The 12,225-nt window shown below is 40.6% G+C and overlaps 1 protein-coding gene across 1 annotated transcript in view; it reads left to right on the top strand.

Moving 5' to 3' along the window:
* LOC119791444 (aryl hydrocarbon receptor-like) overlaps window positions 1-10,593 on the top strand; it is a 35,940-nt gene extending 25,347 nt beyond the window's left edge. The window contains exon 11 of the mRNA XM_038297529.1: window positions 6,021-10,593. Coding sequence (XP_038153457.1) covers window positions 6,021-6,179 — 159 coding nt within the window. The 3' untranslated portion in view covers window positions 6,180-10,593. The remainder of the gene's footprint in view (window positions 1-6,020) is intronic.
* Window positions 10,594-12,225: the final 1,632 nt, after the last annotated feature.

Genomic DNA, 12,225 nt, shown 5'->3' with positions numbered 1-12,225 from the left:
ATTTAAACTTTCAAAGTCTGATATCTCAATAGAATGGAAATCCAACCAAATATCAAAAAGATCTGCAGCTCTGCGCTGCTCCATTTCCCTGTTGGGAAAATAGATTATTTGATTTCTGAGTCGGCTGTGGCGGCCTGGGGCCGGCGGGGAGCTCAGAGTTAACCGCCATGATGAAAGAGGACATGTCATGTAAATACGATGAGGGAGAGACGCTCAGTCACTTTACATCCAGAGATTTCACATCCTAGACGAAGCTCTGCTTGGCTTTATGCTGCTGACTGACTGCTGAGTGGAATCACATTATGTTCATTCTGTGAATAATCCTGACTTCTGCTCGGACTGTCCTGATTGGCTCCAGTGCTGCGCTGCAGGATTCCTGGATCACCGGGCAGGAAGGTTTAGCCCCGATCCTGCACACGGTGGCTGACAGTTACTGAAATGCTGCTGTAAACGAGAAACGTCTCAGAAAAGGTTCCAGTTGAATGGTTGCTGGGATGATTTCCTGGAGTTGGTCAGGAATCCAGCAATATTTTTCCTGATTCATTTAGTCTCAGACTGTCAGCTCTAACACCTGAAACACTTTAAAACAAGGAAAGAAACGCACAGAGTCAGAATTATTTTTACTCGCGAGGAGAGTCTTCAGCTTTCTCCTTGCTATTTATTAAAGTCAGAGGGGGGGTCCCTAGTTACACAAGCTGAGGTTGCGCTAAAGCAATAGGAAACAAGAAATACAATTCCATTTGCAGCCTCAGTGAACAGGTCAATTTGCATTTAAATGTCCTGCGGTCAAATGATCCGAGAACCTCCTGGTTTCGTTAAGCTTGAGCCATTTTCCTGAGAGTTGACCTATACTTTTTATGCAACACCTCTCTGGAACAGTAATATGTCACACATTATACATCATAATAGTTCATTGGTACACAACCCAAGAAATACAAAAAGAGTAAGAGTATAACAGACATATCTCTAACACAGACCTTCTACATCTACTGATAATAGAAATATGTGCAGCATTCATTGATATATAGATACAGATTTAGCTGTGAGCCGCGTTTCCCTTTGGTTTCTGTGGTATTGATTCAGTTTAGTGAATATTAAAGACTGTTTAACACTGAAAAGTCAAGAGTAATCAGCGTATATTTCACGTGTGATATCAGTGAATTTTATCTTCTTTTTTTTTTACCCAGTGTTTTTATTGTCATTACGCTGTCCCAAGTACAGAGCAACAAAATAAGTCTCTGCATTTAATCTATGCCCTTGGAGCCTTGGGCTGCCATTGTGCCATTGTGCAGGGCCTGGGGAGCAGTGTGGGGTTTAAGGGCTGGTTATATTCCCACAGCAGGGTGTCGCAGGTATGATGCAGATTTTTTTGATTTATGTTGAATCTTATTCCACACCACAACGCAATCGGGCTAGCTGTGGGTTCGAGGAGGTTAGGGTATCGACAATGGAGGGACATGAGGAAAAGAGCGGGGATCCAGGTGGGAAAAGGGTCCCAGTGTTCTTGCGCACCTCGCTCTTCTATCTGGTCCATCTGGTCATATGAACAGCTTCTGTAGCCGGTAAGGTACTTGGTACCTAGAGTAGATGTAGATTTGACCAATAAGAGGCCTCCTGTCTGCAGCACTGTCTGCGGTCACCTGCAATTTTGGAGAGGTGCACAAGAGTGTCTGCAGAAGAGGCATGGACGTCTCTGCGTTCACTGCCTTATGCAGACAACCTGGTTTCCAAGTATAAATCAGCCTTAAAGGTGTCTGTGTGAGTGGGGCTCGAACTCATAACCTCAGGATTCCACTAGGTGCCCTAACCACTCCCCAAAAACCGATACGAAACCGTACTTCCTGTTTGTACTTCCAGCCGCCTAGCTTTATGCTGAGAAATAGTTAAACATTAATTAGGGGAAAAATGAAGATGTTGAATAAAAGTTGCTAAAGAATAACTCCTGGTGGGACTTCATGTTTGATACATAGGGCCGGATCTATCAAAGGTTTGCGTGTATAAAAACGTGAGCTATTTCACTGCGCACGCTAAAAAATGTACAAACTGATCTATCAACAGCGTGCTAAAAGGATTTGGTCTTTAAAACGTGCTAAATAGCGCCTCTTATCCATTTAGTACTTTTTCTGCAATGAATCTTCAATATGGGGCGTTTACACGCAAAAGTGCGTCTTGTGGGAGGAGAACATGTAAATATATTAATTTAGCACTCGCAAAGTGATTTATCAAAACTGAAAGCAATTTTGCTAACGGTATCTGACTCTATATTTGCACGTTTCAAAAGAAGGTGCAAATGGTCTGTATGCGTAATTGCGCACACATGGCAGCGGTTATTGCCGCAAGAAAGAGACATGGAAATGAAGTAAGGAGACGCAGAGAACGCATTTTTCACTCCGTGTGAATATTTATGGAATGAACGAAGAAACGATCATCAAAACATATCGTTTATCCAGCATTGCCATTTTGGAGCTGTTGGAGGAACTCCGAATGGATTTGGAGCCAGCCACAAGGAGGACCCACGCAATACCAGATATCACAAAACTCCTTGCAACATTGGACTTTTTTGCATCTGGGATTTCCCAATCTCGTTTTCAGAAGTGCTGTCCAACGTTTTAAATGTCGGACAGGACGCCCTAACGGAGAACCCGGCCTCCCTTCTGCACCTGTGGAGCAACATGCCAATGCTGCGGGGATGCATATGCACAGTCATCTCATCCACAGTCACTTCTTGTGAGCCATTTGGTATGTGCATTTTTCTACAGGCCAATACAAAACACCAGTTTTTTTTGTTTTTTTTTTTTTTTTACTGTACTGCAGTGAAGTAGAAATTCAGCCACATACCACCTTAGGGAATAAAGGTTGCCAACGTGTATATATATATATATATATATATATATATATATATATATATATATATATATATATATATATATAATTTTTTTTTTTTTTTTGGAGGGGGTGTCACTGTAAGATAAAAATTTCTTAATGCACTAGTTTGCACAAACAACAAACTACTTTGCCGCAAACCACCAAACGCGCAAAACCATCATTTAAATGGGGCGTCTCCAACAGTTTTGCACCTGCCACCAGTTACGCAATCGCTCTTGTTAAATCACCCACAAACCATGGTTCAGCCCCTCGCGCAAAATTCCAGTTTGCGAGCGCAAATTACTGCACGCAAATTGGATCTTGATAAATCCGGCCCATAGTTGCTTAGATTAATCATCACAAAATGAGCAGTTAAGTTGCCCCACTTTGCAAAGTGAGATATGAGCCAATTTAAACAGTGTCTCATGATTTTACTACATGGATTTAGAAATTGCCTTCATGTGTTTGTTAAAGTAATCTTTGGGTCCATAAACAGACTTTGATTGCAGTTTTTAGCCTCAAAGGATCCAGAGTTTGGATCGGTGATCTATTTAGCATTTGTTTTATAATAATAAAAAAAAAAACTATGATTTACGCTTCTCCTCAATCACAGCTTGGTGCTCAACCTGCAGAAACACAGACAGGAATCTGGTGTTATTTAAAGAAATTCATCATTTTTAGTTTTACTAACTGTCCTGGATCAGCCTGGCCTTCCTGTTCTCTCATCGCCGGTGTGGTCTCTCCGTGCATGACAGCAGCGTTTGAGCAGAACAAACAAACTGCCAGATCTGGGTAAAGATGGAATGAATCATGAGCGAGAACGGGACAGCGAAGCGGCAGAGAAAGCGAGTACAATAATGAATAGAGTGAGGCCGGGATGAGCCCAGAGAGGCGGCCGGGCCCAGCAGGCATCTCCTCCTCCCCGCTGCATTCAGCCTTTTCTGTTATTCTTCAGGGTCAGTGGCTGTCGCTGAAAGAAAAATACTGGCATGCGGGCCAGTCAGGCATGAGCGCCGCTGACCTACAATTTATCTGTCATCATTACCTAATGCTGCAAACACAGGATGGGGGGGTGCATGGAAACACGGCTCACAGCACTGAAACTGTCTCTGCAGGGAGATGCATACAGTACACACGGAGCAGGACACTGGTTTTAAAGCTTTATCTACAGGAATAGATGGAAAACAGATGAATTAACAAAAGTCTGAACTTTTATTGCACCAAACTGGTGTGCAACTGCCATGAGGAAGGCAGCTAAAGTTGTCCCTAAATGTCTAGATGCTTTAGGATCTCTTGGGGCCTTGCAAGGCCCAGCAGCCGATACCAGGGATGAGAAATCTGTTTCTTCCTGACAAGTGGAAGAAACTGGAAGAAAGTCCTGGTAATAGATCATATTTAGGAGAAATAGTTCCATAGAAAAGTCATCACGCTATATCCACCAGGCTACATGAGGAGAAATCTTTATCAGAATACAGTGACAAAAATTAAGAATTTATATAATTTTTATATTGGTGTATATTAAGTATATATAATACAAATCTAGATGAATGAATATGTGAAAGAATTTACTAATAGCCTTTAAATTGTGAGAAAAGGTTTTCATGCATACATTTAGGGCTGAAACAATTAATCAGATTAATCGTGATTAATCAATTATTGAAATAATTGTCAGTTAATTTAGTAATCGATTTATTGTTAACTAGAGTATAGGGACTCTAAAACACAACTTTAGCTGACTGAGCGACCCACTTAGAGCTGTAATTATATCAAAATTGTAAAAAAAAATTTAAAAAAGTAAACATTTTGCATTTAAGATAAAAAAAAATGTTTTCATCTGCAATATGCTTTATCCTACGGAAGAGGATTAGGGCCACTGACATTTTTTTTTTAAAGTTAACTGATTTTTTTATTTTGTTTCAGTATAATTTGAGACAAAAAGTCAGAATTCTGAGTTTTTTTCTCTGAATTTTGACTTTGATATCAGAAATCTGACTTTAATTTTAAAATTCTGATTTTTTTTCTCAGAATTCAGACGTTTTTTTTTCAGTATTCTGACTCACTCTGAATTCTGACAGCTAACAAACATGTTAGCATCAAGCCGTAGCCATGTCTGTTTTAGAGACTAAGCTTGCTCTCTTGCTTTAATCACCTTCTGCTCTTCCATTAATGAAAAAGTCGCCTTATTCCGTCATTTTCCACCAATGTGTTCCTGTTCCTCCCAAACAACTCACATCTTTGTCAGTGAAGCTGAGTGCTCCGCATCTCTTCCCTAATGGTGCCCATCTACATTAAGATCCACAATTCTGAGATTAAAGTCAGAATTCTGACTTTTTTTCGCATATTAAACTGAAATAATATTTAAAAATCAGTTCACTTTTTTATTTTCTCAGTGGCCCTAATCCTCTTCCATACTATCCATCCACTCATCAAGTGGATACGTTTTAGTTACATCTGGTTTGATTTAGTAAAAAGTCCTCTGTAAGGAATCTTTGGCTATACGATTATTAATTGAAATAATAATTGACAGATTAATCAATATGCAAAGTAATTGTTAGTTGTAGCCAAACTCAGATTCCACCAGGTGGCTTTTTCTTCTTCTTTCATTTCTTCTGCTATGCTTTCCTCCCTGGTTTATAGACATTGAATCCCACCTCAATGTTATTACTGGATTTGGGGCTGATGAAGTCAAAATATTCACCAAAAGAACCTAAACTTTCCAGTCAATTTGACTTTTCAAGTTTCTTCCGGAATAAACTGGAAGAAACTGTTTCTTCCAGGAACCATGGAAAAATCCTGGAAAAAACCATCATCTGGAAGAATGTTCCAACCCTGGCAGATACAACCAAGTTTTTCTTGTTAGTTGTTGTGTCCGTTATCGTCTCGGATCATCCAATTTGTTTTTAAATCTCTGTGGATTTAAGTTATTCAAAAAATTGCTTCGCTGTGAGCGCCCGCCATCCCTCGACTTTAATTGCGCCGACTTTGGCGTATGTGAGTCATTCTGAACAATATTTATGACAATGTAAAAACACTTAGTCTCATTCGTTTTTGTCAAAAACCAATAGAAAAAGGCTGATTTTCATCAATTTTTGGTCGGCCTGGAGGGGTTTGAAGGAAAGGTATAAATCTTTCTGAACGTCTGTGTTTGTTTCCAGGTGGAGAACGGATGCCTCCTCAGCTCTGCCAACGGAGGGTACATCAGGACGTGTCTAATTCCTGGAAGAAACGGCGTGGAGGCGTGCGACATCGCCGTGTCGTGTACCGACGGAGTCTCCAACCTACCAGACCCCCAGAAATCTGGTTTCTTCCTCTGATTGGACGACACAGAGCAGAGGTGGGGCAGACGGACCTGCTTTATTTGTTTTTTTTACATGGAACGATGAGGATCTGATCCTCTTTAAAAGACATTCTCTGTTCACTGCTGTGGTGAAGAAAAACGTCCAAGAGGACGCCTCTTCCTGAAACGGTTCAAAGCGTCTTCATGCTACCTGGAACAAGTCTGAGAAGGTTCTCCGTCCTCATCGCTGCTGCTTTTGGTCCACCTTTTAAGATTAAGGTCCTCTTATGCAAACAGATGTTGGTTTAATATCCCCGCAGCCTGGGATAATCTGCAGGGCTTAGACTCATTTAAATCTACTAAACAAGAAGCTTTAGTGGAGAGTTTAATGTGGTCACATGGAGCAAACGGGGACAGGAGATCAGGTGGAGCATCTTTGTCGTTTAGCAGAAGATATTTAAGGAAAACCAACCCCAGTTGGAGATTTTAAAACAATCTGCAGTATCTAAATGTTTTATTCAAAGTGATTTTATGCTCACCGCCGTTTCTTTTTGTTCGGAAAAACGATCAAGAGTATTGGGGGCTTTAAATGCACACAGAGAAATCTATAAAAATAAACTTCTTCTTCTTCTGGAAGTTCTTAAAACAGAAGAACAGGAGCGTAGAAACGCTGATGCTGCATTTTGAGGTTCATCCTGGTTTTCTGGTAAGAGACTCGGTCAGAGACGACCCGGTTTGTTCCAGAAAAGTTCAAAAGCATTTTTAACGTTTCCTGAGCCGAGATGGTCGTAGAAGCTCCGGTTGATGCCTTGTCCAGGAAACAAACTCTGCCGAATGGGAAAAACCAAACGTATTCAAACCCTCAGCAGAAGATAGGACCTAGCTGTTTAGTTTTCATTTTAAATCTATATCAGATATCACACACACACAAAAAAAAAATAGTATCTCCCGGTTCGATTCAGTCGTGGTTAAAAGTAACTTAACTTTAGGGTGCGTTGGATTTCACTGAGGTTTTTAGACATTGATTTGCTGCATGGCATTCTTTAAGGGGAGTCCTTCACTTTGGTACGACCTCATTTATGTTTCAGCGGTTCTGTAGATCAGCAGCTGCTTTTGTGTCTGTTGTTCCACTTCACTTTTAGCTGTAGGACACTTCAGTAAACAGAGGAGTTCAGGTCCTGACCATCACTCCTCCACCGCCATGCTTTATTAGTGTTCTAAATGCCAGCTGTGCTCTGCATTGTTACCAAACATCTCTTCTTTGGTTTCCTGTGGTTTCCTCAGATAAGCTAGCCTACTTCATGCTGCTATGTTGTTCTTAAGGACAATTTCTGCTTCTGACGCATAGCCTCTGCAAACGTCAAATTTGTCTCTGTGTGCGACCACGCAGAGGTTCTGCAACCGCCGTCATGGACCTAAAAAAATCCTGACTATGCGTTGGACGGTCGTAAACCCGTGCAGACCTCAAGCAGCTGTGATTGGTCCTTGGTATGCCTTTCCGGCTGTCTTTATGGTCGTCCTTCTCGATTCGGTTCCAGGGCGCCATTTTTAAAAACCAAGGAACGACTACAATGGAGAACTACGATGAAAAGGTTAATAGGTCTATTTACCAACTCCATTAATAGAACCTGTTCCTCTTCAATGTCTAGCAACTCTAGATCCATCTCCATGATCGTGACTTGCAGACACGCGATGGTTGTTTGAAAGATAAACACTCCCGCTGGCACTGCCAAAGTTCTTGTGAGCATCCGCTGAAGTTCTCTTGAGTTCTCGAATAGGCTCCCCCTTGTGGTTTGGAAACTGCTGTGCATCCCTAGAAATTCCAGACCGACGGAGCAGAAGCAAACCAGCAAAGCTGGTTCGCGACCAGACCCAAGCGGCATTTGATGTGTGCGTTTGCAGAAGTCTAATCTGCCCTTTAGAGATTCTTGTTCCTTCTGCCTTGGCATGGTATTCCTCAAGACAGAAATCTTTCATAGGGGCGGACACTATTATGATGAATACTGCTGCATCTAATCATTAAGCCTGAACACACCAAATGCGTCTGATCTGAAGGAAAATCGTGTTGGAGTAGGTCGTGGAGTTTTTTGCAGACTCCTGCAAAAACAATCAAAATAGAAAACTTTACCCATGACAGCAATTCAGGAAGACAGAAAAACAATAAAGTGGTGATCCTGTTTGAGCCTTGCAAAAAAACAAAATAACGAGGGGCAGACAGAGCAGGTAATAGAAGCTCGTCTCTCTCCCCTATTTATGAAAAGAAAGAAAAACAAAACCGTCGATAAACTTGACAGATCTTTCTCTGACAATCACCTCCTACTAATAATAAACCGTCCAGCAGGCTTTACTGCTGCGTTTTCCCTTTCTTTCAATGAGGATCTCATGTTTTTAATAAAAAGGATCTGTCCTGGTTTAAGATGCTGTTCAGTCCTATTAAGTGGGGCTTTGCTTTACAGCTGCGCTGCTGTTTTGTTTTATTATTCATTTTAATAGCTTTTCATAATCCAAGTCAAATGTTTTAATCTGTGTTCAACAAAGAGACAGAAGTGAAAATAATCAGCACAGATCTGCTTATTCTGCCTAGTTGGAGCCGCTCTGTATATCAGTCAGTGTGACGTGGGAAAAAGTCGGATCAGAGACTAAAAAGTTGGATGAAACCAGTATGTTCGGACCTTAAGTGCTACTTTCTTCTCTAAATCTCTGGAAACAATAGTTTTGTTCTTGGGGTTTTTCTGTAGTCGAGGTTTCATCATTTTAGAAACAGACAGGAAGCTGAAATCATTTAACATAAAACTCTACAATTCAAACTGGTTTTAGTTCTTTTAACCACGACTGACTGTTAAATAAAGAAGTTTTAGGTTGTGGTGCTAGCTTATTAGCAGGTCTCAAACAGCAGCAGATCTCTTCCTATAAGTCAGGACTCTCTGTCGGTTGACCTTTTCAATCCAGGTTCCTGGGAAGGAATCAGACACTTTATATGCAACAAGGAGGCTGTTCACACCTGGTGATCTCCTCACTACTGGGTCGGTTCTGAGATTTAATGGATTCCAGCTCTGAGCAGCTTCTCCTCATCATTAACAAACCAGAGATGGACCAAGATATTTCCCTAGAAATATTTTTGCTTTCTTCACTCCAACTGCAGTAAAACAATCCTGAAAGCAGATCTAAAGTATTAAAGTGTTTTAATGAGGGAGGAAGATTTACTATCCTGCTTTTAAAATGTATAAGAACCTAAAAAGCATCTTGGAACCAGTTTAAACTGGTTGCTTCAAGTGTCACACGCTCTCCTTTCAGGCTATAATTTTAGTTTAAATGGTCGTGGAGTCGTTTCCATGCATCCTAATGATTTCCTCTCTATGACACTCCCACAGCATCATGCTGCCACCACCGTACTTCACAGTTTGCTCTTAAACATGTACATTCTTTTAATAGGAGGGAGGTATTCCGGGTCTTTTTTTAGACTTTTGCATTTGAACCATTTGTCTTTGAGTCCAGATATGTCAGCTGGCGTTCCAAAATGATGTTCCGACTTTAACTGATCCAGTTTCCATTAAATGGACGACAGCAGCAGGTGTGAACAGCCTAACCTTTAGAGCTGCTGCCATGTTTCCTTCATCCCACTGTGACAGACCATAAACGCTGCTACAGGGTAGCCGCAGAGACGCGAACGCGGCCGCCATGTTTCTGGCCTGATAGCTGCGTTTAGCATTTAGCTCCAACTCAGAAACCAAATGGGAAATGTTAGGATTTGGTGTTGAATGTTCTCAAACACAGATGTTTCATTTAAGAAGAAGACAATCAATAAAATGCATTTACAGATTTGCCTCCTTTGTTTTTATACTTCTGTGATTTTCTTACGAGACGAATTATTTAAGAGCACTTATGAGAGCAAATGCCGTATGAAGACAAATTATAGAGTCATTTTTAAAGAACCTTAAACTGAATGGTTGTGTATGTTTGTGTTCAATGTTTGCAGAGGTGTTTAATGTCACTGGGCTTACAAACTCTCCCCAGCACTGAAGGAACTCCTAATGGAGGGAAAAAAAAGCATTTTATGATGTAGAAGTACCGTTCTGTTGTTTTGCGTTTATGTTTTGGGGAGTTTGTCACTTTAGCAGAAGCTAATATGGTCCCATGAGGGCGAGCTGAGGCTTGATTAGTCGAGAGTTTCACAATAAAAGGAGCACAAAAGAAGCATTTCTCTGTGTTAAGTTGTGATTTCAGATGTTTTTTTTTCTATTCCACTTTGTCTGCTTGTTAACGTTGGAAACCAAACTCTCCTCACCGTGCTCGTCCGTGTTATTCCAATTATTTAGCTACTTTTCTTCGTTGAAGCTCTTTGTCGTCAGTCAGACTTTTTTTTTAAGAAGGAAAAAATGCAGTTTTGTCTCTGAGCGATGTGTTGAAATGTTCTCTGAGATGCTGAAAATAAACGTTTTTGTGCAATCACACTCGTATGCTGTTTTTAAGACCTGTTGTTCCTTCCCTGGCCACCAGGGGTCAGCACAGCTCCTGACTCCAGATGAATCCCCTACAGCTTCTCCAACAAACCGTAAGGAACAAAATCTTGGTAAAAGTGACTAAAATAAGAAGAACTTTGACAGTTTTTAATCTTCTCTCTGGTTTAAAGGTTAATTCGATTTCAGATGTTTCATCTGGGAGAATCCTAGTTTATGAGAAATAAATCTCAGTTACAACTTTATTACTTTACAAGGGGAAAATCACAAATTTTGCGAGTGCAAATCGCAACTTTAGGGGAGCAAAACACAAACGTAATAGTACAAAGCACAAACTTAGGAGTGCGAATCACAAATTTCCAAGACTGAATCGTAAGTTTTCAGATTCCAGAAGATCAAACATCAAACTAGACCTAAAACAACCGAATTAATCGTGATTAAAGCTACAGTGTGTAATTTTCAGCGACATCTATTGTTCAGACTGCAGACTGCAGCAACATGAACATCTCCCCCCCACCGCTTCTCCCCCCCAGATAGTATTTCATTAGTCTGTGTAGGGTATAGATTTCAGTACCGTCTCAGTTCATCTCTCTCAACTTGCCGTAGTTACTTTGGAGCGTAATGGGCGATCTCGCAATCGCTAGTTTGTTGGCTCTGCGCTGCCGTAGCGCAAAGATGTCTGCCTCCATGGCTGCGAGACCCGCTCCTATGTAATTATAAATAACGAATTCTAAGGCAACGCAAATATTAAGGTTAAGAGGCTGAGCTCGTAGATGATGAAAAATAACACAGTTATGTATAATATATTACATTTCTGACTGTATATCCCTGTAATTATTACACACTGTAGCTTTAATCTTTAATTAAAATAATCGGCACCTAATTTAGTAATCAAATAATCTTTAACAGGAGTGTAGAGACCCGATGCAGAAAACAACTTAGACCAGTTATTATACCAAAATTGTAAATATATATAGAAATAAATATTAAGGATTTAATATAAAAAAATAAATACAAATTTTTGTCTGTCAATCTGCTCAATCCAGTACTCCTCAAGTGGAAATTTTTCGTTTCATTTGGTTTAAATTCAGGGTAGTGCTGGCCTATTGGTTAGGGCAAAAAGCGTGGAATCCTGAGGTTCTGAGTTCAAGCCCCACTCCCACAGACTGCCACTCTGGGTCCCTGAGCAAGACCCTTGGCACCACACAATGGCAGCCCACTGCTCCCCAAGGGGATGGGTTAAATGCAGAGAGTGAATTTCATTGCTCTGTATTTGTGACAGTGTAATGACAATAAAAAGCTGGAATAAAAAAAAAATTCAGTAAAAACTCTTCTTGCCGTCCGATTTATTCAGAAAAAAAATCAAGATTTATAGACGAGCAAAATAATCGATAGTTGCAGCCCAATATAAAACTTTCACAATTAAATGGAGATAAAAAAATAAAAATATTCTGCGAACTAATTTCACTTTTTACAGAACGGATCCTACATTTAGGAATCCCAGGTTTCCGATTCCGAGGATGAATCTACTAACCTGACTCCGCCAGATGGATTTGCTCCTCATATCCATCTGGAAACCTTCCGTTGAAGTAATTTTGGGAAGGGGCGAAAATACTGGTTAGCTGA

Source organism: Cyprinodon tularosa, unplaced genomic scaffold (assembly GCF_016077235.1).
Source record: "Cyprinodon tularosa strain WSP-4 unplaced genomic scaffold, ASM1607723v1 ctg39, whole genome shotgun sequence".
Taxonomy (NCBI): Eukaryota; Metazoa; Chordata; class Actinopteri; order Cyprinodontiformes; family Cyprinodontidae; genus Cyprinodon; species Cyprinodon tularosa.
Note: the sequence above shows the minus strand (reverse complement) of the source record. Positions and strands in the feature narration are given on the sequence as shown.